This window comes from Stegostoma tigrinum, chromosome 4, assembly GCF_030684315.1.
Source record: "Stegostoma tigrinum isolate sSteTig4 chromosome 4, sSteTig4.hap1, whole genome shotgun sequence".
Taxonomy (NCBI): domain Eukaryota; kingdom Metazoa; phylum Chordata; class Chondrichthyes; order Orectolobiformes; family Stegostomatidae; genus Stegostoma; species Stegostoma tigrinum.
In genome coordinates this window covers 6906555-6933316 of record NC_081357.1, presented here as the reverse complement: position 1 = coordinate 6933316, position 26762 = coordinate 6906555, and the positions used below count along the sequence as shown (strand labels likewise).

The window sequence follows — 26762 nt, the reverse complement described above, 5'->3', positions numbered from 1 at the left end:
TCTCTGACAGTCTCCTTCACTACCTGCTACTCCACCAATCTTAGTATCATCTGCAAATTTGCTAATCAGACCATCTATACCTTCCTCCAGATCATTTATGTTTCTCACTAACAACAGTGGTCCCCACACAGTTCCCTGTGGAACACCACTGGTCGCAGTTCTTCATTTTGAGAAACTCCCTTCCACTTCAACTCTCTGGTCTCCTGTTGCCCAGCCAGTTCTCTATCATCTAGCTTGTACACCCTGGACCCCATGCGACTTCACTTTCTTAATCAGCCTACTATGGGGAACCTTATCCAACACCTTACTAAAGTCCATGTATATGACGCCTACAGCCTTTCATTCATCTATCAACTTCCTCAAAGGATTCTATCAAGTTAGTAAGACATGACCTTCCCTGCACAAAACCATGCTGCCTATCACTAATAAGCCCATTTTCTTCCAAATTTAAATAGATCCTATCCCTCTATATCTTCTCCAGCAGCTTCCCCACCATTGACGTCACGCTCACCGGTCTATAGTTACCTGAATTATCCTTGCTACCCTTAAATAATGGGATGACATTAGCAATTCTCCAGTCCTCTGGGACCTCACCCATGCTCAAAAATGCTGCAAAGATATCTGTTAAGACCCCAGCTATTTCCTCTCTCGCTTTCCGCAGCAACCTTGGATAGATCCCATCTGGACCTGGGGACATGTCCACCCTAATGCCTTTTACAATACCCAACACTTACCCCTTTTCCCCCTGACTTGACCTAGAGTAATCAAACATCTATTCCCAAACCTCAACATCTGTCATGTCTCTCTCCTCAGTGACGCAAAGTACTCATTAAGAATCTCACTCATTTTCTCTGACTCCTTGCATAACTTCCCTCCTTTATCCTTGTGTGGGCCAACCCTTTCTCCAGTTACCCTCTTGCTCCTTATGTGTGAATAAAAGGCTTTGGAATTTTCCTTCACCCTGTTTGCTAAAGATATTTCCTGACCCCTTTTAGCCCTCTTAATTCTTCGTTTCAGATTTGTCCTACTTTCCCGATATTCTTCCAAAGCTTCATCTGTTTTCAGTCACCTGGACCTTATGTATGCTTCCTTTTTCCTCTTTGCTACTCTTACAATTTTGCCTGTCATCCATGGTTCCCTAATCTTGCCCTTTCTATCCCTCATTTTCACAGAGACATGTCTGTCCTGTACCACTCTGGTCTTTGTCCATCGGTATTGTAAAACCTACGGAAGTGTGATCATTATTCTCAAGTAATCCCCTACTGAAACATCAACCACCTGGCTGGGCTCATTCCCCAACACCAGGTCCAGTATGGCCCCTTCCCAAGTTGGACTATTTACATTCTGCTCTAGAAAACCCTCCTGGATGCTCCTGACAAATTCTGTGCCATCTAAACCCCTAACACTAAGTGAATCCTACTCAATGTTGGGAAAATTAAAATCTCCCACCACCACCACGCTGTTGCTCCTACATCTTTCCATAATCTGTCTACACATTTTGTGCATCTATCTCACACTCGCTATTGGAAGGCCTGTAGTACAGCCCCAACATTGTTACCGCACTCTGACTATTTCTGAGCTCTGCCCATATTGCCTCACTGCTCGAGTCCTCCATAGTGGCCTCCTTCAGCGCTGTCTAAGTTGAAGATTTGACATGTCTTGCAAAGGTCGCCATGACAGTGTTGTACAGTGTTGTGGTCGATGTTGTCCTGAAGGCTGCGTAGTTTTCTCCAAATAATGGTCTGTTTAAGGTTTGGCAGATGTTTGAAGGCAAGAAGTGGAGGCATAGGGAAGATCTTTGCGAGGTGCTCATCATCAATAATGTGTTGAAGGCTGTGAAGAACCGGGTGTAGTTTCTCTGCTCCCAGGAAGTACAGGACAATAGAGGGTACCTTATCGTACGTATCCCATGTCTGTCTTCTGAGGAGGTCATGACGGTTTTCCGCTGTGGCACGTTGGAACAGGTAATCAATGAGCTGAGCATCGTATTCCATTCCTATGAGGGCATCCTTCAACACCTTCAGGTCTCTGTCACTTTTCTCCTCATCCAAACAGATCCTGTTATGTGTAGGACTTGTCCGTAGGGAGTGGCTTTTTTAATATGTTTGATGTAGAAGCTATAGAGGTGCAGCATAACGAGGTTATCCGTAAGCTTGTGGTAGAGTGAGATACTGAGGTGTCCATTCCTGATGGAGATGCGTATGTCCAAAAATAAGACTGATTCTGAAGAGTCGTCCATGGAAAATCTGATAATGGGATAAAACTTGTTGATTTGACTCTGTAGCTGTTTCAGTAATTCTCCTCTTGAGTCCAAAGGAAGAAAATGTCATCAATGTATCTTCTGTATAGCATTGGTCGGAGGTTCTGTGCAGCAAAGAAGTCTTATTTGAACCTGTGCATGAAAATGTTGCATATTGTTGTGCAAATCTGGTTCCCATGGCTGTTCTCTGCATCTGGATGAAGAATTGGTTATCAAAGGTGAAGATGTCGTCGTCACGGATGAAACGGATAAGTTGTAGGATTGTGTCTGGAAATTGGCAGTTGGTGGATTTGAGTACTGAGGCTGTTGCAGCGATGCTGTCATCACAGGGGATGCTGGTGTACAGTGCCAAAACCCCCACTGTGACGAGAAATGTTCCTCATTCGAATTGGTCCATGGATGCTGAGTCTCTGTAAGAAGCCTGTAGTGTCATGACAGAAGCTGGGGGTTCCCTGTGCAGTGGGTTTCAAGATGCCCTCAACATAGCCCGAGAGGTTCTCAGACAGGTATTTTATAAATTCCTACTTTAGAAATAAAACCAATCTGACTCAAAACCAAAACACAAACAGATTTTAAACAAAGCCTTGCACTTAACATGCATTATCTGACCTAAGATGTCACTTCTTCTTTACACTGATAAAACCTTTAGTTTTCTCAGGGCAGTGACTTGAAAGAGATTTGGGGATTTACATATACATATTGAATCAATTAAAACCTTCTATCTGACTAAACACTTAACAGCACCTTAGGTTTGTTTAGTACTTCCTCAATAATTGTGTGACCTTTGATCTTTTACTTATAAATTCTGTGTCTGATTCCTCCTCTCTCACTAACACCTAAAGAAGGAGCAAGGCTATAAAAGCTGTTGGACTATAACCTGGAGTCATGTGATTTCTGGCCATGTCGACTCCAGTCCAACACCAGCACATCCACATTATGTTCAACAAATCCAAATATTGTACATCTACATGCTGCTCTGTACCATTACCTGTAGTATTACTGATACTGCTGATGTGCTGCTTCTGTGAATGGCTCGCAGCTCTCCTGGGAATACGTTAAAACCTTATCCACTTGGGTGGCAACTTTGAGGGAGCTATGCACTTGAACACCAAGATCCCACTGTTCCTCCACACTGCCGAGAATCCTGCTTTTAATCCTATATTCAGCATTTAAGTTCGACCTTCCAAAATGCATCACTTCGCATTTATCCAGGTTGAACTCCATCTGCCATTTCTCAGCCCAGCTCTGCTGTCAATACTGTCAATGTCTCACTGAAGCCTGCAATAGCCCTCGATACTATCAACAGCACCTCCAATCTTTGTATCATCAGCAAACAAACTAACCCACCCCTCAACCTCCTCATCTAAGTCATTTATAAAAACTACAAAAAGCAGAGGCCCAAGAACTGAGCCCTACGGGACAACACTCAGCACTGACCACCAGGCAGAATGCTTACCGTCTACAACCACTCTCTGCCTCCTGTCAGCCAACCAATTCTGAATCCAGACAGCCAAATCACCCTGTATCCCATACCTCCTGACTTTATGAATGAGCCTGCTGTGGGGAACCTTATCAAATGCCTTGCTGAAGCCCATGTACACCACATCCACTGCTCGACCCTCGTCAAGTCGTGACTTCCTCAAAGAACTCAATAAGATTTGTAAGGCATGACCTGCCCCTCACAAAGACATGCTGGCTCCCTTTAATCACGCTATGCTTTTCCAAATAGTCATAAATCCTATCCCTCAGAATTCTTTCCAAAACCTTGCTGACCACAGACGTAAGACTGACTGGTCTGTAATTTCCAGGGATTTCCGTATTCCCTTTCTTGAAAAGCGGAACAACATTTGCCTCCCTTCAATCTTCCGGTACGACTCCCATGGAGGGTGAGGAAGCAAAGATCTTCGCCAGTGGCTGAGCAACCTCCTTTCTTGCTTCCTGGAGTAACCTAGGATAAATCTGGTCTGGCCCTGGGGACTTCTCAATCTTAATGTTTGACAAAATTTCCAGCACATCAACTTCCTCAATCTCGATCTGTTCAAGCCTATTTTCCTGCTCCTCAAAGTTCTCATTCACAACAAGGTCCCTTTCCTTAGTGAAAACCAAAGCAAAAAGCTCATTTAGGGCTTCCCCTACCTGCTCAGACTCCAAGCACAAGTTCCCTACGCTATCCCTGATTGGCCCTATCTTCTCCCTGATCATTCTCTTATTCCTCATGTATGAATAAAATGCCTTTGGGTTCTCCCTAATCCTTCCTGCCAAGCCTTTTTCGTGCCCCCTCCTGGCCCTCCTCAGTCCACTTCTGAGCTCCTTCCGAGCAAGCCTGTAATCCTCTAAAGCTGTGCTAGACCCTTGCTTCCTCCACCTCATGTAAGCTGCCTTTTTCTTTTTGACAAGAAGCACCTCTGTACCCGTCATCCAAGGCTCCATAATCTTACTCCTTCTTACCTGTCTCAGAGGAACAAATTTATGCATCACTCACAACAACTGCTCCTTAAACAGTCTCCACATGTCTGTTATGTCCTTTCTGTGGAACAATTGCTCCAAATCTGTACTTCCCAACTCTTGCCTGACAGCGTCATAGTTTCCTTTTCCCCTGTTAAATATCTTCCCCTGGTAACTGCTCCTTTCCCTTTCCATGGCTATTCTAAATGTGAGGCTGTTGTGGTCGCTGTCGCCAAAGTGTTCTCCCACCACAAGATCTGACACCTGTCCTGGCTCATTGCTGAGCACCAAATCCAAAATGGCCTCCCCCCTCGTCGGCCTGTCCACATAATGAGTGAGGAAACCCTCCTGGACACACCTGACAAAAACGGCTCCATCCAAACCATCTGCACTAAGGAGGTTCCAGTCAAAATTGGGAAAGTTAAAGTCACAGGATAATTATTTCAAAGGAATTTGGGAATTTACATATACATACTAATCAATTAAAATATTCTAACTGATAGAAAAATTAAGAACATCTTCAGTTTGTTTAACTCATCTTCTTCAGTGGTGTGACCCTTTGATCTTTTACTGATGAATTCTGTGTCTGATTGCACCTCTCTAACTAACATCTGAAGAAACAGTGAGGCTCCGAAAGCATGTGTTTTTGTGTGAACCTGTTCGACTGTAACCTGGTGTGTGTGATTTCTGGATTTGTTGAAGGCATTTAACAAGATAGAACATCAAAGACTATTGTAGAAAGTAAGAATTCATGGGAAAGGGCTAAAAGAGTTAGCTTGGATAGAAGATTGTTTGGCTGTCAGAAAACAGAGAGTATGCATAAATGGGTCTCTGCCTGGTGGGCAGGATTGTTGTGAGTAAAGTCTCACAAGGTCCATGCTGGGACCCAATGTTCTACAATTTACATTCATTCCTGAAATAAGATGAATGAAGGCGTCATAGAAAAAAAAATCACAGAACACACCATGATAAATAAATAGTTGTGAAGAACATATAAGGAGATTACAGTCAGGTATAGATAGATTGAGCGAGTGGTCAAAAATCTGAAGTATAATGTGGAAGAATGTATAGTTTTCACTTTGACCAGAAGAATTAAAAAAACAATATGATGCAAATACAGAAGAAATATAAATGATTTAGATGTAAACTCAGCAGATTTGGTTAGCAAGTTTGCAGTTGACACCAAAATTGGAGGGGTAGTGGACAGCCAAGAAGGTTACCTCGGAGTACAACAGGACCTTGATCAGATAGCCAATGGCCAAGGAGTGACAGATGGAGTTTAATTTAGATAAATGTGAGGTGCTGCATTTTGGAAAGGCAAATCAGGGCAGGTCTTATACACTTAATGGTGAGGTCCTGAGGTGTGTTGCTATATAAAGAGACCTTGGGGTGGAGGTTCATAGTTCCTTGAAAGTAGAGTCACAGGTGGACAGGATAGTGAAGAAGGCATTTGATGTGTTTGTCTTTATTAGTCAGTGCATTGAGTATAGTAGTTGGGTGGTCATGTTACAGCTATACAGCACATTGGTTAGGCCACTTCTGGAAAACCGTGTTCAATTCTGGTTAACCTGCTGTGGGAAGGATGTTGTAAATTTTGAAAGGGCGCAGAAAATATTTACAAGCATGTTGCCAGGGTTGGAGGGTTTGAGTTATAGGGAGAGGCTGAATAGGCTGGGGCTATTTTCCCTGGTGTGTCAGAGACTGAGGGGTGGCTTTATAGTAGTTTATAAAACCATGAGGGGCATGGATAGGGTGAATAGGTGAGGTCTTTTCCGCAGGGAAGGGGAGTCTAAAACTAAGTTCATAGATTTAAGGTGAGAGAGGAAAAATTTAAAAGGGACCTGAGGGGCAATGTTTTCACACAGAGGATGGTGCGTGTATAGAATGAGCTGCCAGAGAAAGTTGTGAAGGCTGGTATAATTTTAACTCCATCAACAAACATATTGAACTGGACCCGATATACAACCCGCTGAAAAGCAACCCTGGAAGTAATGCCAACCACCCCAGCAAAGTGAGGCATATAAATACGAATCAGGACTGAACATCGACACTTCACCAGAGGTGCACTGACAATGTTACCTACCAGGGTGACGAAATGTCTACAATTAAACACACTGGCTCAGTGAACAAGTCTACAACCTCATTATAGGGGGTAGATGGGAATGTGAAATTTGAAACACAAACAGATGAGCCATGATCTTACTGAATGGTAAAGCAGACTTGAAGATCATCTGGTCTACTTCTGCTCCTATTTCATGTGTTGGTACGCAACAGTGAGCGGTAACCACTTCTTTCTTTAAAGTTCAAATAGGGGTATCAAGCAGAGAATAGATTTATTAATAGTTTTGCCTTTGTAGCAGAAGGCTTACTGATTTCTCCACAATGTATTCTCCATGCTGTTTAATCAGTTCTTTTTTAAATTTGTGATGACTCATATTATTTAGTGCTAAAAATATACACACTCAGTGTTTCTTCTACAATAATATTAACTTCATGGCTGACACAGTCTTCACTCTGCAACTACCATTAAATCCTGATTCAAGACAAATGGTGGATAGCATGGCAAGAACAGCACAAGACATATTAAAAACGAGAGATAAACAATGGAGCTGCACAGAACTGGATGCATGCTAAGTAGTGAGAGCAGCATGCCTTAGTCAAAAATAAGTAATCCCAGACTCAAAAAATTAATTCTGCAGTTCTGTCACATCAGTTGTAAATGGTGATAGATAATTAAACAACTAACTAGAGCAGGAGCGTTCAAAAATGGCCTCATCTTCAATGATGTTGGAACCTAATGCATCTGTGTAAAGGGCAAATTATTTGTAACCATGGTTGGCCAGATGTTTTAAGTAGAAGATCAAAATTGGCCTCCTCCTGAAGTCCTCATCATCACAGATGCCAGTTTTCAGACACAAGTATTAATTATATGTGCTGGCAAGAAGTGGCTGAAGACACTGGGTACTGCAAAGGCTATGGTTTCTGACAACATTCCCGGGATAGAACTGAAGGCTTATTTTCCAGATCCAGCCACACACCTCAGCAAACTTTTTCAGTGGAGCTATAACACTGGCATCTGCCCAAACGTGTGGCAAACTGGTTCACTATATCCTGTCCTAAAACAACTGGGCAAAATCCAAACCATTTAATTGCCACTCCATCAGTCTATTTCCAGTTATCAAAGTGCAATAAGATTTTCTGAACAGTACTGAGACATACTCAGCAACAACTTGTTCACTCTCATTCTTCTAAATGCCAATCAGTATAAAGACATTCTACTCAATCTCTCCTCATAAACCAACCCTCTTAACTCCAGAATCAACCTAGTGAACCTCCTCTCAACCTCCTTGAGTGCCAGTACATTCTTTCCCAAGTAAGCAGACCAAAACTAGAGACAATACTCCAGGTGCAGCCTCACCAGCTCCCTATACAGCTGCAACATAACCTCCCTGTTTTTAAACTCCATGCCTCTAGTAATGAAGGACAATATTCCATTTGCCTTCTCAATTACCCACTGCACCTACAAACCAAGTTTTTTGTGATTCATGCACAACAGCATGTTGCAATTTTTCACCATTTAAATAACAGTCCATTTTGCTGTTATTCCTATCAAAATGGATGATCTCAAATTTATTAACATTGTACTCCATCTGCCAGGCCTTGGCCCACTCACTGTGCAGACTTTCAGTGTCCCCTGCACACTTTGCTCTACCACTCACCTTAGTGTTACTTGTGAACTTTGACACATTACACTTGTCCCCAACTCCATATCATCTATATCAAATGTAAACAATTGCAGTCCCAACTCTGATCCCAGAGGCACACCACCAGCCACTGATCTCAGACCATAAAATTACACATTTATTCCCACTCTTTGCTTCCTGTTAGTTAACCATTCCTCGATCCATGCCAATACATTGCTTGTAATGTTGTGTACCTTTATCTTGAGCAGCAGCCCTTCATGTGGCACCTTTTTGAATGCCATTCACTGGTTCATTTCTCATGCAAATGACCTGACCACCCAGAATCAATCTGAGATAATGGGAACTGCAGATGCTGGAGATTCCAAGATAATAAAATGTGAGGCTGGATGAACACAGCAGGCCAAGCAGCATCTCAGGAGCACAAAAGCTGACGTTTCGGGCCTAGACCCTTCATCAGAGAGGGGGATGGGGTGAGGGTTCTGGAATAAATAGGGAGAGAGGGGGAGGCGGACCGAAGATGGAGAGAAAAGAAGATAGGTGGAGAGGAGAGTATAGGTGGGGAGGTAGGGAGGGGATAGGTCAGTCCAGGGAAGACGGACAGGTCAAGGAGGTGGGACGAGGTTAGTAGGTAGATGGGGGTGCGGCTTGGGGTGGGAGGAAGGGATGGGTGAGAGGAAGAACAGGTTACTGTGTCTCATAAGATAATAAAATGTGAGGCTGGATGAACACAGCAGGCCAAGCAGCATCTCAGGAGCACAAAAGCTGACGTTTCAGGCCTAGACCCTTCATCAGAGAGGGGGATGGGGGGAGGGAACTGGAATAAATAGGGAGAGAGGGGGAGGCGGACCGAAGATGGAGAGTAAAGAAGATAGGTGGAGAGAGTATAGGTGGGGAGGTAGGGAGGGGATAGGTCAGTCCAGGGAAGACAGACAGGTCAAGGAGGTGGGATGAGGTTAGTAGGTAGCTGGGGGTGCGGCTTGGGGTGGGAGGAAGGGATGGGTGAGAGGAAAAACCGGTTAGGGAGGCAGAGACAGGTTGGACTGGTTTTGGGATGCAGTGGGTGGGGGGGAAGAGCTGGGCTGGTTGTGTGGTGCAGTGGGGGGAGGGGATGAACTGGGCTGGTTTAGGGATGCAGTAGGGGAAGGCGAGATTTTGAAACTGGCGAAGTCCACATTGATACCATATGGCTGCAGGGTTCCCAGGCGGAATATGAGTTGCTGTTCCTGCAACCTTCGGGTGGCATCATTGTGGCACTGCTGGAGGCCCATGATGGACATGTCATCAAGAGAATGGGAGGGGGAGTGGAAATGGTTTGCGACTGGGAGGTGCAGTTGTTTGTTGCGAACTGAGCGGAGGTGTTCTGCAAAGCGGTCCCCAAGCCTCCGCTTGGTTTCCCCAATGTAGAGGAAGCCGCACCGGGTACAGTGGATGCAGTATACCACATTGGCAGATGTGCAGGTGAACCTCTGCTTGATGTGGAATGTCATCTTGGGGCCTGGGATGGGGGTGAGGGAGGAGGTGTGGGGACAAGTGTAGCATTTCCTGTGGTTGCAGGGGAAGGTGCCGGGTGTGGTGGGGTTGGAGGGCAGTGTGGAGCGAACAAGGGAGTCACGGAGAGAGTGGTCTCTCTGGAAAGCAGACAGGGGAGGGGATGGAAAAATGTCTTGGGTGGTGGGGTCGGATTGTAAATGGCGGAAGTGTCGGAGGATAATGCGTTGTATCCGGAGGTTGGTAGGGTGGTGTGTGAGAACGAGGGGGATCCTCTTGGGGCGGTTGTAGCGGGGGCGGGGTGTGAGGGATGTGTTGCGGGAAATGCGGTCAAGGGCGTTCTCGATCACCGTGGGGGGAAAGTTGCGGTCCTTAAAGAACTTGGACATCTGGGATGTGCGGGAGTGGAATGTCTTATCGTGGGAGCAGATGCGGCGGAGGCGGAGGAACTGGGAATAGGGGATGGAATTTTTGCAGGAGGGTGGGTGGGAGGAGGTGTATTCTAGGTAGCTGTGGGAGTCGGTGGGCTTGAAATGGACATCAGTTACAAGCTGGTTGCCTGAGATGGAGACTGAGAGGTCCAGAAAGGTGAGGGATGTGCTGGAGATGGCCCAGGTGAACTGAAGGTTGGGGTGGAAGGTGTTGGTGAAGTGGATGAACTGTTCAAGCTCCTCTGGGGAGCAAGAGGCGGCGCCGATACAGTCATCAATGTACCGGAGGAAGAGGTGGGGTTTGGGGCCTGTGTAGGTGCGGAAGAGGGACTGTTCCACGTAACCTACAAAGAGGCAGGCATAGATGGGGCCCATGTGGGTGCCCATGGCCACCCCCTTAGTCTGTAGGAAGTGGGAGGAGTCAAAAGAGAAGTTGTTGAGTGTGAGGACGGATGAGAGTGTCGGTGGAGGGGGCCTGGTCGGGCCTGCGGGACAGGAAGAAGCGGAGGGCCTTGAGGCCATCTCCATGCGGAATGCAGGTGTACAGGGACTGGACATCCATGGTGAATATGAGGTGTTGGGGGCCAGGGAATTGGAAGTCCTGGAGGAGGTGGAGGGCGTGGGTGGTGTCACGGACGTAGGTGGGGAGTTCCTGGACCAAAGGGGAGAAAATGGAGTCCAGATAGGTGGAGATGAGTTCGGTGGTGCAGGAGCAGGCTGAGACGATGGGTCGACCAGGGCAGGCAGGTTTGTGGATTTTGGGAAGGAGATAGAAACGGGCCGTGCGGGGTTGGGGAACAATGAGGTTGGAGGCTGTGGGTGGGAGGTCCCCTGAGGTGATGAGGTCGTGAATGGTGTTGGAGATGATGGTTTGGTGCTCGGGTGTGGGGTCATGATCGAGGAGGCGGTAGGAGGTGGTGTCGGAGAGTTGGCGTCTGGCCTCGGCGATGTAGAGGTCAGTGCGCCATACTACCACTGCGCCACCCTTGTCTGCGGGTTTGATGGTGAGGTTGGGGTTGGAGCGGAGGGCTGCCCGTTCTGCGGGGGAGAGGTTGGAGTGGGTGAGAGGGGTGGAGAGGTTGAGGCGGTTAATGTCTCGACGGCAGTTGGAGATGAAGAGGTCGAGGGAGGGTAGGGGGCCTGGGGGTGGTGTCCAGGAGGAGGACTTGTGTTGGAAGCGGGTGAAGGGGTCAGTGGAAGGAGGGTTGGGTTCCCGGTTGAAGAAGTAGGCATGGAGGCGAAGATGGCGGAAAAACTGCTCTATGTCCGACCACGGTTACGATTCATAAGTACAACCAACTCACTGGCCCCTGCCACCCACAAGAGGATTCCTGCGCCTCCCAAATCCCGACTCTGTCCCTGCCCCTCCCCCACCATGCACCCGCCGCCATCGACCATGAGGACACGGCCGGAGACCCCACCGATGACGTTACATCCGCCTCCGCCGGCCACAGAACTTCCGGAACCACTGCTGCAGTCACCACCTCCACGTCCAGGTACTACAGCCCACACACCACCCTCACCTCAGCTGCTGCCGCCCACCCCGATCCTCCAACCGCTGACGGAACCCCGCCCACGGTCGACGCCGACGCAACCCCGCCCACGGTCGACGCCGACGGAACCCCGCCCACGGCCGACGCCGGCGAAACCCCGCCCACGGCCGACGGAACCCCGCCCATGGCCGACGACCTCATCGCTCCGCCCACAACCTCCACAGCCTGCAACCCCAGAGGAGACAGCCACACTGAGCCCTGCCGCATCTTCACCATCCCCCCAGACCTTCCACTGACTGAGGACGAACGGTCAGTCCTTAGCAAGGGGCTCACCTTTGTCCCCCTACAACCACACATCAACGAATACCAGTCACGGTCGGACATAGAGCAGTTTTTCCGCCATCTTCGCCTCCATGCCTACTTCTTCAACCGGGAACCCAACCCTCCTTCCACTGACCCCTTCACCCGCTTCCAACACAAGTCCTCCTCCTGGACACCACCCCCAGGCCCCCTACCCTCCCTCGACCTCTTCATCTCCAACTGCCGTCGAGACATTAACCGCCTCAACCTCTCCACCCCTCTCACCCACTCCAACCTCTCCCCCGCAGAACGGGCAGCCCTCCGCTCCAACCCCAACCTCACCATCAAACCCGCAGACAAGGGTGGCGCAGTGGTAGTATGGCGCACTGACCTCTACATCGCCGAGGCCAGACGCCAACTCTCCGACACCACCTCCTACCGCCTCCTCGATCATGACCCCACACCCGAGCACCAAACCATCATCTCCAACACCATTCACGACCTCATCACCTCAGGGGACCTCCCACCCACAGCCTCCAACCTCATTGTTCCCCAACCCCGCACGGCCCGTTTCTATCTCCTTCCCAAAATCCACAAACCTGCCTGCCCTGGTCGACCCATCGTCTCAGCCTGCTCCTGCACCACCGAACTCATCTCCACCTATCTGGACTCCATTTTCTCCCCTTTGGTCCAGGAACTCCCCACCTACGTCCGTGACACCACCCACGCCCTCCACCTCCTCCAGGACTTCCAATTCCCTGGCCCCCAACACCTCATATTCACCATGGATGTCCAGTCCCTGTACACCTGCATTCCGCATGGAGATGGCCTCAAGGCCCTCCGCTTCTTCCTGTCCCGCAGGCCCGACCAGGCCCCCTCCACCGACACTCTCATCCGCCTAGCTGAACTCGTCCTCACACTCAACAACTTCTCTTTTGACTCCTCCCACTTCCTACAGACTAAGGGGGTGGCCATGGGCACCCGCATGGGCCCCATCTATGCCTGCCTCTTTGTAGGTTACGTGGAACAGTCCCTCTTCCGCACCTACACAGGCCCCAAACCCCACCTCTTCCTCCGGTACATTGATGACTGTATCGGCGCCGCCTCTTGCTCCCCAGAGGAGCTTGAACAGTTCATCCACTTCACCAACACCTTCCACCCCAACCTTCAGTTCACCTGGGCCATCTCCAGCACATCCCTCACCTTCCTGGACCTCTCAGTCTCCATCTCAGGCAACCAGCTTGTAACTGATGTCCATTTCAAGCCCACCGACTCCCACAGCTACCTAGAATACACCTCCTCCCACCCACCCTCCTGCAAAAATTCCATCCCCTATTCCCAATTCCTCCGCCTCCGCCGCATCTGCTCCCACGATAAGACATTCCACTCCCGCACATCCCAGATGTCCAAGTTCTTTAAGGACCGCAACTTTCCCCCCACGGTGATCGAGAACGCCCTTGACCGCATTTCCCGCGACACATCCCTCACACCCCGCCCCCGCCACAACCGCCCCAAGAGGATCCCCCTCGTTCTCACACACCACCCTACCAACCTCCGGATACAACGCATTATCCTCCGACACTTCCGCCATTTACAATCCGACCCCACCACCCAAGACATTTTTCCATCCCCTCCCCTGTCTGCTTTCCGGAGAGACCACTCTCTCCGTGACTCCCTTGTTCGCTCCACACTGCCCTCCAACCCCACCACACCCGGCACCTTCCCCTGCAACCACAGGAAATGCTACACTTGTCCCCACACCTCCTCCCTCACCCCCATCCCAGGCCCCAAGATGACATTCCACATCAAGCAGAGGTTCACCTGCACATCTGCCAATGTGGTATACTGCATCCACTGTACCCGGTGCGGCTTCCTCTACATTGGGGAAACCAAGCGGAGGCTTGGGGACCGCTTTGCAGAACACCTCCGCTCAGTTCGCAACAAACAACTGCACCTCCCAGTCGCAAACCATTTCCACTCCCCCTCCCATTCTCTAGATGACATGTCCATCATGGGTTTCCTGCACTGCCACAATGATGCCACCCGAAGGTTGCAGGAACAGCAACTCATATTCCGCCTGGGAACCCTGCAGCCATATGGTATCAATGTGGACTTCGCCAGTTTCAAAATCTCCCCTTCCCCTACTGTATCCCTAAACCAGCCCAGTTCATCCCCTCCCCCCACTGCACCACACAACCAGCCCAGCTCTTCCCCCCCACCCACTGCATCCCAAAACCAGTCCAACCTGTCTCTGCCTCCCTAACCGGTTCTTCCTCTCACCCATCCCTTCCTCCCACCCCAAGCCGCACCCCCAGCTACCTACTAACCTCATCCCACCTCCTTGACCTGTCCGTCTTCCCTGGACTGACCTATCCCCTCCCTACCTCCCCACCTACACTCTCTCCACCTATCTTCTTTACTCTCCATCTTCGGTCCGCCTCCCCCTCTCTCCCTATTTATTCCAGTTCCCTCCCCCCATCCCCCTCTCTGATGAAGGGTCTAGGCCCGAAACGTCAGCTTTTGTGCTCCTGAGATGCTGCTTGGCCTGCTGTGTTCATCCAGCCTCACATTTTATTAACCAGAATCAATCTGCCTGGTTTAAAATTTACACAAAGGCAGGCAGTTAACCGTCAAACATCATTAATTGGTGCATTTTTCATGGCAACACCTCTACCAATCAGAATCTATTCGCCAATCCATTAGGACCCTTCACTCATGCCGTGTGAATGCTGGCTCTCCTTTTGAATTGATATTCTTGCAAATCGTCTTGATGAGGGCAAGTCAAATTGTTCCAACAAAATTGCTTTTTTCAGCAACACTCAAGTTCCGACATCCAAATGACTACAAGATACATAATATAATATTTTAAATCATTATGTGCACCAACCTTATCTGCATTACGCGAAGCCACTGCCAATTCCTTTTCTTTCTGCGCAAGTTCTTGAGCGAGGACAGCGACAGATTCTGTTGCTTCTAGAAGCTTGGAGAGACCTGCAATAAGATGTTTTGTCTGGTTACAGCTGATGCACTTCACAAAAGTTCCCTTCCTTTCTATTGATCACTAAAATGAAGGTATGCTAATAGAAGCCTCCGCTCTTCACACAGCGACAACACCACACAGTTGCTTGCTATAGCACAAAGTGATGAAACACAAAACGCGATGACAGTGCATCATCACTGAGTGTAATTAGAAATTTGGTGCAAGTAGGAACCTTGTCCAGAGTGGGAAGGAGGTACTGTTTTTTTATTAAACCTCCAGCAGTTGGGGAATGTGCTCTTTTTGCCTTAAGACAAGGAGACTTGCTTTATACTCTTTTCCTTTAGCTAACAAATGTATTGACTAATCAACAAAGCAAGTCAATAAATAAGGTTGGACTGGCAGGGGATATGTTGCACTGTGGAAATCTGTGGAATACATTGCGTTTTTGAAAACCACATTCATGATACGTGCTTACATCTTAAACAACTTTGAATCAGTTATTGGGCTAGAGCCTGAATATCGATATTGTGGAACATTAAGGAGGTCATTACCAAGAATACTTTGTGTGGGAGGCCATCACACCACTCAGATTAGGTATTTTAAAACTGGACAATGATCAGGGACAGTAAGGTGTAATTGTGAATTAGGCAGGTACGGGGAACCAACAGGTGATGGGAGAGTTTACACTATTAACTTTGACCAACAGGTATGAGGTACTTAGTGCGAGTGTACATGAGAACAAGAACTGCCACGAGGATAGGCAAACAGAACATGGCAGAATGAGATACCATTCAGTTGAGGGAATGAGATAGGGATGATAGGGTACAGAATAATCAAAGCAATATATATTGTTTGCTGCAGCTGCTATTGGGAGATCTGAAGGTGGTGCTGCCTGTCTGTTGCCAGGGATAAAGCAGTCTCTTTACAACTGGCAGTGAATTTGAAGAATGAGATCATGGTCCAGGGCAAGCACAAGTGCAATGATGTTCTGCTGAGACAGTTGGAAGAGTTGTGGTCTCAATTAATATGTAAAACCTGAAAGTTAGTTATTTCTAGATTGCTACCCAAGCCATAGACCAATAGGTACAGGGTCATGCAGATATGAGAATTAAACACATGTTTCAGAGTTTGATATGGGAAGAAGGGATTTTAATTCCTGTGACATCGGTGGCAGTATTGAGGGAAGAGGAGACTGAAATGGGCTTCATTAACCTGGCTGTGGGGATCAGTGCCTTTGGTGAATCGTACAACTAATAGGGCTTTAAATTGAAATCGGCAGGGGTTGCAAAATGGAGGTTTTGAGTGAAGAATGATTTAGAAATGCGAAATGATAAAACAAAAGAACTCTATAGCAATGTGGATAAAGACAGAGTAGGGCAAGTTAGGATAGACAGATCTGTTACATTTTCTAGTTTTGGTTCCCAGATACAGGCTGTAGCTGGATGATCAGCAGGAAAGGCAAAGGGAGTAGGCAGAGAGTGCAGTGATCCCTTGTGGCCATTCCCCTCGAAAACAAGCATATCATTTTGTAATCAGAGATAATGGGAACTGCAGATGCTGGAGAATCTGAGATAACAAAGTGTGAAGCTGGATGAATACAGCAGGCCAAGCAGCATCTTAGGAGTGTTCTTAGGAGTCACACTTTGTTATATCATTTTGTATACTGCTGCGGGAGGAGATGTCCTTTCAGGGGAAAGCAGCAGTAGCCAGGTCAGTGGCGCTACGATTGGCTCAGAGGCATAGCGGGAAAGGGTAAAGATAAATAGGGCTGCAGTGATGGGAGGCTCATTGATTAGGGGGAGAGACAGGAGATTCTGTGGCTGCAAACAGGAATCCAGAATGGCGTGTTGCTTCCCAGGTGCCAGAGTCCAGGATATCTCGGAGCTGCTGCAGAACATTCTTAAGGGGGTGGGTGAGCAGACAGAAATCATTGTGCATGTTGGCACTAATGACATAGGTAGAAAAATGGGTGAGGTCCTGCGGAGTGATTGTAGAGAGTTAGGAAAATAAGTAAAAAACGGACCTTGATGGTAGTATCTCTGGATTACTTCCAGTGCCATGTCCTAGTGAGGGTCAGAACAGGAGGCTATGGCAGGTGAATGTGAGGCTAAAAAATTGATATGGGGGCAAGGATTCTGAATTCTGGATCATGGCGATTTTTTCTGGGGCAGAGATGACCTGTTCAAGAGAGATGGGTTGCTCCTGAACTGCATGGAGACCAATAATCCTGGCAGGCAGATTTGCTGGTGCTACAAGGGAGAGTTTAAACTAGATTGGCATGGGGGTGGTATTCTCCTCAGCAGGGAGGCAAGAATGAGACTGGAAGGAGATACAATAATCAGAAACAGCAAGTTGCAGAGACAGATCAGGCTGGAACAGGACAGGGAGTGAGGAATGCCTGTTGGATTAAAATTGCATCTATTTCAATGCAAGAGGGCAAGGCTGTCAAATCAGGTTGTGGATAAGTACATGGGACTGGGATATTATAGTCATTACAGAAACATGGCTAAGGGAGAGACAGAACTGGCAGCTTAATTGCCAGGGTACAAGTGCTTTAGGCTGGACAGAAATGGAGAAAAGAGAGGAGGGGAAGTTGTATTTTTGATTAAGGATAGAATCACAGCAGTAGTCAGAGATGAAATATCTGAGGGATCATCCAGTGAGACTTTGTGGGTGGAGCTAAGAAACAAGAAGTGGATGGTGACATCACTGAGACGGTACGATAGGCCCCCAAATAATCAACCGGAATTAGAAGAACAAATATGCAGGGAGATTGCAGAGACTTGCAGGAGCAATAGAGTTGTCATAGTGGGGGATTTTAATTTTCCTAGCATGGGCTGGGACGGCCATAGCGTTAAGGGCTTAGGTGAGCTGGATTTTTTTACATCTGTTCAGGAAAGCCTCCTTAAGCAATATGTAGAGGGTTCTACTCGGGAAGGGGCAAAACCTGACCCACTCTTGGGAAATACGGCAGGACAGGTGACTGAGGTGACAGTGGGAGAGCACTTTGGGACCAATGACCATAGTTCTATTAATTTTAAAATAGTCATGGAGAAGGACAAAACTGGTCCACTGGTTCACGTTCTAAATTGGGGCAAAGCAAATTTTGATAGAATTAGATAGGAGCTTGCAGCGGTTGATTGGAGTTGTTTGTTTGCAGGCAAAGGGATTCTGGCAAGTGGGAGGCCTTTAAAAGTGAGGTAGCTAGAGTTCAGGGTCTATGTGTCCCTGACGTCCCTTATCAGACACAGTTTCCCCATCCTCCCCTTAGTATGTTTCTTCTTCCTTGCGATGAACTTGTGCTGTGCTTCCTGAATTACACCCACAAACTCCGTCATTGTTGCTGCACTGTTTTTCCTTGCCAGGCTCTCCATCCAATCAACTCTGTCCAGGTCCTCTCTCATGTCTTTGTAGTTACTTGTACTCAGTTCTAATAACATTATTTTTCCAGCAATGGCCCAGTATTGTCCTGCTTGAATATTTTAGGTTTCGATGAATCCCCTTCACTCTTTTGAACTCCAGTGAATACACTCCTAATTGATCCACACTCTCTTTGTATGTCATGCCTGCCATCCCAGCAATCAGTCTGGTAAATCTTTGCCACACTCTCTCCATGGCCAGAACATCCTTTCTTGAATAAGGAGACCAAAACAGCACAAAATATTCCGGGTGTGGTCTCACCAAGACCCTGTACAGCTGTGAACTGGAGATGGTGAACTAAAGATGACTTTCGCATTGTGATGACAGTTTGTCTTAAAAGGAAAACAGACCAAACAAATTTTTGTTATCTTTAATAAGTCCAAGCCTAGAAGTTAATTGCAGGTTGCTCCTAATCAAAAGGTTCTGTAGATGCCTCATCACTGAGGAATTGTAATATGTTTTAACATGGACCAGATGGTGGCCTTTAATGAAATCAGTATTTGGGAACTGGTTCCAGCAAGTCTGGCAAAGACCTTAAGCAGATGTTGGATGTTGAACAGTAACTGGGGCCTCATGGGGATACTGTCAGTCTGTTAGACAGTAGTCAGAGTTTAAATTGGATTTTGGACCATGTTTTTTGAGAAAAGCAATCTGCTGTTGATGCTACAGAATGGAGATTTGAAAGCTCCCTGCTTAACCTTTATAATCAACTCTTAGAAGTTCAACGAGTAGAAAACTAAATTATAAGCATTACAGTACCTTCAGATAAAGGAAGTAAAGGTGACAATGATTGATGTCTTCAGAAAATCAAGCAAGAAACAATCATCTAAAGCCTATGGAACAATGCATCATGAAGACCATTTAAGTATTCTGGCCAGATTTGTTATTTTCTTTTATTGAACCCTTAACTATGTTTGTTTGTCTGTCAGTCTTGTATGTGAATGGGCCTAAAAACAAAGGTGTTTGGGTTTATAGCACAGACCAATTAGATTACCTTGTTGTTTAATTTTTGCTTTCCTCAAATCATTAATAAATTGCTCAGTCCTTCATTTAAGTCGAAAATCCCCAGTGTCAAAAATTGGCTGTGAGTCTGGGATTGGATCTTCAAAAGTCTGGTTAAGAATGATTAGGGTCAATTTTGAGGGTCTTCGATGTTCGTATTTTACTGTGTTGTGAATACAGAGGTAGAAAGACTGGTTTGACTGTCGCCATGTTAGAACACAATGAAGGCCAACATACATTTGGCTCTTCACCACTAGCTAATACCTGTATATTTACTTTTGGAAATTGGTGTGCAAGGACATCCAGATCTCATTGCACCACCCTCCTCCCCAGTAAATTGCCATTCAGAAAATAATCTGCCTTCCCGTTCTTGCTACCAAAGTGGATACTTCATCTGCCATGTTTTTGCCCACTCACTCAACTTGTTCAAATTACACTGAAGCATTTCTGCATCCTTCTCACACATCACCTTCTCACTCAGCTACAAACTTACATTTAGTTCTCTCATCTAAATCATTCATATATATTGTTAATAGCTGGGGTCCAAGCACTATCACTGGCTGCCACTCAGAAATGACCCATTTCTACCTACTCTTTGTTTCCTCTCTGTCAGTCAGTTCTCTGTCATGTGAGTACACTTTCCCCAATCTCATAATTTTCATTTTGCATACTAATCTCATACATTAAAATCTTATTGAAAGAATTCTTACTGTCCAAGTAAACCATATCCAGGGGGATCCCCTCATCAACCGTATTAGTCACATCCTTGAAACAACATACTTTCATGCTCTCACCATACCCCTTGACACCTTTAGTGTCTAGAAATATACACATTTCTTTCTTAAGAATATTCAGACTTTGCCTCCACAGTCTAATGAGGTGGAGAATTCCACAGCTTCACCACCCTCTGAGTCAAGAGATCTCTCCTATCTCAATCCTAAATGATCCACCCCACATCCAGAGCCAAGAGTCCTTGTTGTAGATCAACTAGCCAGAAGAAACATTATCCACGAATCCAGTTTATCCAGCTCTGTTAGAATTTTATACATTTCAAGTCTATTCTCCCCTACTCCATTCTTCTAGATTGCAGTGAATACAAGCCTGGTCAATCCATTTGGTCCTATTCATCAATCCTGCTATCCCAGGAATCAGTCAGACATAGCAAGTCAATCCTTTCATAGGCAAGGAGACCAAGACTGTATACAGTGCTTCAGGTGTGGCTTTACCAAGGTACAGGAAGACTGAAGTAAGACATCCTTGCTTCTCTATACATATCTTCTTGCAATAAAGGCGAAGATACCACTTGCCTTCAAGTGCTTGTTATACTTGAATTCTTGCATTCAGTGACTGGTGTGGAAAGATATCCAGAGCAATCTATCACCATTTAAAGAATATTTTTTCCTACATTTTTTAGTGTCGGGTGAATAACTTAACACTTGTCCACATTGTACTGCATTTGCCATGTGTTTACCAATCACTCAACTTGTCTAAATCACCTTGAAGCCTCTTTACACCCTTCTCATCACTCACAATCCTACCTAGCTGAGTGTCAGCAGCAAATATCTTCGATCGCTGCAGTACCCCATGAAGCACGGTCGGTTTGAAAAGGACCCATTTATTTCTATAGATTATCTTTCTGTTGCTAGCCATTTTTCAATCTATGTCAATAAATGTGAGGTCATCCATTTTGGTAAGAATAACTGTAAAAAGGATGATTACTTGAACAGTAAAAAAATTGTAGCGTGCTCCTGTGCAGAGAGACCTGGGTGTCCTTGTGCATGAACTGCAGAAGGTTGGTTTACAGGTGCAACAGGTAATTAAGGCAAATGGAATTTGTCCTTCATTGTTCGAGGGATTGAATTTAAAAGTAAGGATGTTACATTGCAGCTGTATAGGGAGCTGGTGAGGCCACATCTGGAGTACTGTATGCAGTTTTAGTCTCCTTACTTGAGAAAGGATATACTGGCACTGGAGAGAGTGCAGAGGAGATTCAATAGGTTAATTCTGGAGTTGAGAGGGTTGATTTATAAGGCGAGACCTGGGTTCGATTCCACCTTCAGGTGACTGTGTGGAGTTTGCATGTTCTCCCTGTGTCTGCGTGGTTGCTACTGGGTGCCTCCCACAGCATCCTAAAGAATAGCAGGTGAGGTTGACTGGCCATGCTAAAGTGCCCACCATGTTCAGAGACGTGTAGACTAGGTGCGGGATATGCCATGAGAAATGCAGGGCTACAGGGAAAGGGCAGGGGGATGGGTCTGAGACGGATGCTCTTGAGAGGGTCATTGTGGATTTGTTGGCCCCAAGGGACTGTTTCCACACTGTAGGGATTCTATGATTCTATGAATTTCGAAGAATGACGGGCGATTTGTAGAAACATATACAATTATGAAGGGAATAGACAAGATACAAACAGAGATTGTTTCCACTGGTGGGTGAAACTAGAAAAAGCGGGCATAGTTTCAAAATTAGCGGGAGCAGATTTAGGATGAATTGAGGGGGAACTTTTTGGAAGGTCAAATTTGAATGCAGAATACAGGGTTAATGGCAGGATTCTCAGCAGTATGGAGGAACAGAGGAATCTTGGGGTCCACATCCATAGATCCCTCAAAGTTGTGACCCAAGTTGATAGGGTTATAAAGAAGGCATGTGGTGTGTTGGCTTTCATTAGTAGGGGAATTGAGTTTAAGAGCCATGAGGTTATGCTGCAGCTCTATAAAACTCTGGTTAGACTACATTTGGAATATTGTGTTCAGTTCTGGTCACCTCATAATATGAAAGATGTGGAAGCTTTAAAGAGGGTGAAGAGGAGATTTACCAGGATGCTGCCTGGACTGGAGGACAGGTCTTAAGAGGAGAGGTTGGGGGAACTAGGGCTTTATTTATTGGAGCGAAGAAGGATGAGAGGTAACTTAATAGAGGTGTACAGATGATGAGAGGTATAGATAGAGTGGATAGCCAGACACTTTTTCCCAGGATGGAAATGACTATTACAAGGGGGCATAATTTTAAGGCGATTGGAGGAAGGTATAGGGGAGATGTCAGAGGTAGGTTCTTTACACAGCGAATGGTGGGTGTGTGGAATGCACTACCGGCAGCGGTAGTGAGATGAGGGAGGTAGGTGCTTTACACAGAGAATGGTGGGTGTGTGGAACGCACTACCGGCAGCGGTAGTGGAGTCAGATACTTTAGGAACTTTCAAGCAGCTCTTGGATCGGTACATGGAGGTTAGTAAAATGTATGTTATGCAGGGTAGATTGATTTTAGTAGGATAATCAGTCAGCGCAACATTGTGGGCCAAAAGGCCTGTATTGTGCTCTACTGTTCTGTGTTCAATGTTAACTTCTCCACCGAAGGGTTGTGAATCTTTGGAATTCCCTGCCCAATGAAATAGTTGAGGCTCCCTCATTGAATGTTTTTAAAGTTAAGATAGGTAATTTTTAAGGAATGGTGAAAGGGTGGGTAAGTGCAACTGAGGCCACGAGAACATCAGCCATGGTTGAATGGTGGAGTGGGCTCAAAGGGTCAGGTGGCCTACTCCTGATCCTGGTTCTTGTCTTCTCACGTTCTTATTAACCCCAAATCCCATGCACTTTAATTTCACACACTAAAATCTGAAATATTCAAGAACTGGCATCAACATTTGTCCATGGAAATATACCTACCCAGTTGCATGTGTTCTGCTAGTTCATTGATGTTTGCATGTTTCTCTGTGTAAACAGATTTGTAGCTATTTATGAAGGCAAGGTAAGATTTGGGAGTTATATGTGTTCTTCGTCGATACCTGAAAAGTAGAAATATGAAGGACTTATTATTATGCAGATATTTACACCATATTTAAATAGTAATAAAACATCTATAAGCCTGACCACCTATCTTAAATTGAATTTATGTATTCCCTGCTATCATTATCCTGCTATCATTATCAATTGTATCTATTTTTGCTGGAAAATACTTTGAACAAAATTATAACCAGTTGAACATAAAAGGCAGCACAAACCCTCTGTCATAATATAGTCTTTATTTACCTCTTTGATGCTATTGCTTCCAAAAATATCCAACATTTCAGAAATCTTTCAAACTACTTTTGTACTTTCTAAACAATTTAAGGCAACCAATTAGTTAGAGACTACCTGTCACTCTGTGCCTCCTACAAAGTACCTGCAGAAGGAAGATCAAGGAGTAGCAAGACCCGGAAACTCAAAAGGATCATTTAAGTGAACACTGTTGACTAGAGATCATTAAACTGCCTCCCCAATCTTTCACTCCATCCATTGCTCTCATGTTTTTAACATTCTGACGAAGGAGACCCGAAACGTTAACTCTGATTTCTCTTCACAAATGCCGCCAGACCTGCTGAGCCTCTCCAGCAACCTCTATTTTTGTTTCTGATTTACAGCATCCGCAGTTTTTTTGGCTCTCATGGTTTTGTTGTGTCTGTCTGTATATGTGTGTAGAGGAGTGGTTTTAAACGGTAATTAGAGTTTTAACTGGTAGAGTCATATACTAACAGTTAATAATTGTATACCTGCAGTTGGAATCAATTTGTTTGTAATAAATCCTTGGAATAAAAAGAAGTCCTTGTTAATCCTTGAAATCTGCTTTGTGCTTTCTGGGTCAACCTGGATCTAAAAGTCACATAAATTGGGGAATTCTGTGAACTTTTATAAAATCTATAATACGCATGATGACTCCAGAAACAGAGAGGCTTCATTTCAAGCTCCCTAGCTCAGTGAAACATAACACCACACCATCTGGTTTTGAGATTTTGGACTGGTGGTACCGAACTGTGTTCTGCTGACTGTTTGTTTTGCTCCTTTCTGCTCATAATATTTATGTTTGTTTACTTTGTATGCCTGCGTGTGTGGGAGTTAAAAAAGAGTAAAGTTCATGTTGCTTAAATTAGAAATCCCATCTTTTTCTGTACCTGAAGAAATAATTGGACACAAGATGTTATCTCTGTTTCACTCCCAACAGATACTGCCAGACCTTATCTGTTTCTCTAGCACTTTCTGTTTTTAGTTATGTCTTTGACACTTGTGATTAAATTATATAGTCATAGATGCTCCTGAGATGCTGCTTGGCCTGCTGTGTTCATCCAGCTTCACACTTTATTATCATAGATTAGCAATTCACATGGTCTTGCATCTTACCATTGTAAAAAGTTTGTTTACAATAAATGGCTATTTTGTTAATAATGAAGAAAACTGTGATGTATATTCTTTTACATGGAAACATTGAAAATAGGAACAAGAGTAGGCCATTTGGGCCTTTGAGGGTACGCACCATCCATTATAATCATGGATGATCATCCAACTCAGTATCCAGTTCCTGCTTTCCTCCATTTCCTTTGATACCTTTAACTCCAAGTGCTATATCTCACTCCTTCCTGAAATCATATAATATTTTGGTCTTCATTGCTTTCTGTGTTAGTAAATTCCAAACACTCACCGCTCTCTGGATGAAGAAATGTTTCCTCATTTCAGTCTAAATGGTTTACCCTGTTTCCTCAGATTGTAACACATGGTTCTGAACTCCCCTACCATGGGAACATCTACGTTATCTTGTCCTGTTGGAATTTTATTGGTTTCTTTGAGAGTCCCCTCATTCTTCTGAACTTCAGCAAATATAATTCTAACTGATTCAACCTCATCTTACATGTCAGTTCCATCATCCCAGGAATCAGTCTAGTAAAATTTACTGCACTCCCTCCCAAGCCACAACATCCTCCTCAAGTTAAGGTGACCAAAACTGCATACAATAATCCATGTGCTGTCTTACCAAGGCCATGTACAATTGCAGCAAGACATCCCTGCTCCTGTACTCAAATCATTTTGCTATGAAGGGCAACATATCATTTGCCTTCATTTGCACGCTTACTTTCAACAACTGGTACAAGGCCATCCAGGTCTCATTGTGCCTCCCATTTTTCTAATATATTGCCTTTCGGATAATAATCCTTCTTTATGGTTTTGCTACCAAAATGGATAATTTCATGTTTGTTCACATCAAACTTCATCTGCCATAAATTTACTCACTCACTCAAATTCTTTAAACCTTACGGAAGCGTCTTTATGTCTTCCTCACAGTTTACCAATCACTCAGTTGCAAACTTGGAGATATTATAAATTACGTGCCTTGTTGATCCAATGTCTCTTCTGCAATGAACTTGCTTTCCCAGGAATCAGTCAGGTGAACTTTTGGTGCTCCATCCCCACACTGGTAAGTCAATCCTTTCTTAGGTAAGGAAGCCAAAACAGCATGCAATATTTCAGGTGTGGTCTTACTAAGGTCCAGGAAGACTGCAGTAAGATGTCTTTGCTTCTGTATTCACATTGTCTTCCAAGAAAGGCTAACATACCATTTACTTTCTGAACTGTTTGCTGCACTTGAATTCTTGCATTTAGTGACCAGTGCAGAAGGATGCTCAGGCCTTTTCACATCAATATTTCCAAATTTATTGTCTATTATGGGTGTTCCTGTACCTGAAGTACCAGCAGTTTATGAAGGCAGCTCACCACCACCTTCTGAAGGGTAATTAGGAATGGACAATAAACAGCCAGTGACACTCACATCCCATGAATGTAATAAGTCTTAAATCTAACTTTTATCCATTTGAACTCATATCTTTATATCCTAACCTCTCAACTTACTCTAAAATACTTTCTTGTACCTTGTACAAATATGAAATTGAGATTTCCCTTCAGAAACATCCTTCCCAGTCTGTAAAGTCCATTGTGTGTTGATGATTCTATCTTGTAAAATCAGCATGGGGTGATAAAACATTAATGAACCCTGGTTATATTTGCTCATTTGTTTAAAACAGAAACTGGCAGATTAATAAAGATGACTAGCCTTCGTACCTCCTGCATTAACATGGTCATCAATACATAAACTACCACTAATCAGAACATACCTCTGAAAATAGTCTTCACATGTCTGATAAACCCTGTCATGAAAGAGACCCATTGTTTCTACCAGTTGGGTTTTGACCTCGGCTGAGCAGGCAATATAAAATCCAGAAAGGAAGTAGCGTGAGACAGCCACCAATGCTTCTCTGGGCCAGCGACTGAACCAATCCATAGTGCAACCGGAGATCAGGCCAGGGAACTTTAGTGCACGTGATCGAAACTTTTCACCAACCTAGCGTCCAGCAGAAAAACAATAAACTCAAAAATCTACAAACTACATTTATATTTATACCAAACTAGTAAGCCTACTAATGTACAAAATGAAATCCAT

The 26762-nt window shown here is 45.4% G+C and overlaps 1 protein-coding gene across 1 annotated transcript in view; it reads right to left on the bottom strand.

Annotated features, from left to right (window-relative positions):
• The window catches only part of LOC125452340 (dynein axonemal heavy chain 8-like), a 1165100-nt gene that overhangs the window by 232337 nt on the left and 906001 nt on the right, over nt 1-26762 (bottom strand). Inside the window, exons 70-72 of the mRNA XM_059645122.1 lie at nt 26437-26663; nt 23186-23304; nt 15009-15112 (exon numbers count right to left, since the gene is read on the bottom strand). Coding sequence (XP_059501105.1) covers nt 15009-15112; nt 23186-23304; nt 26437-26663 — 450 coding nt within the window. The remainder of the gene's footprint in view (nt 1-15008; nt 15113-23185; nt 23305-26436; nt 26664-26762) is intronic.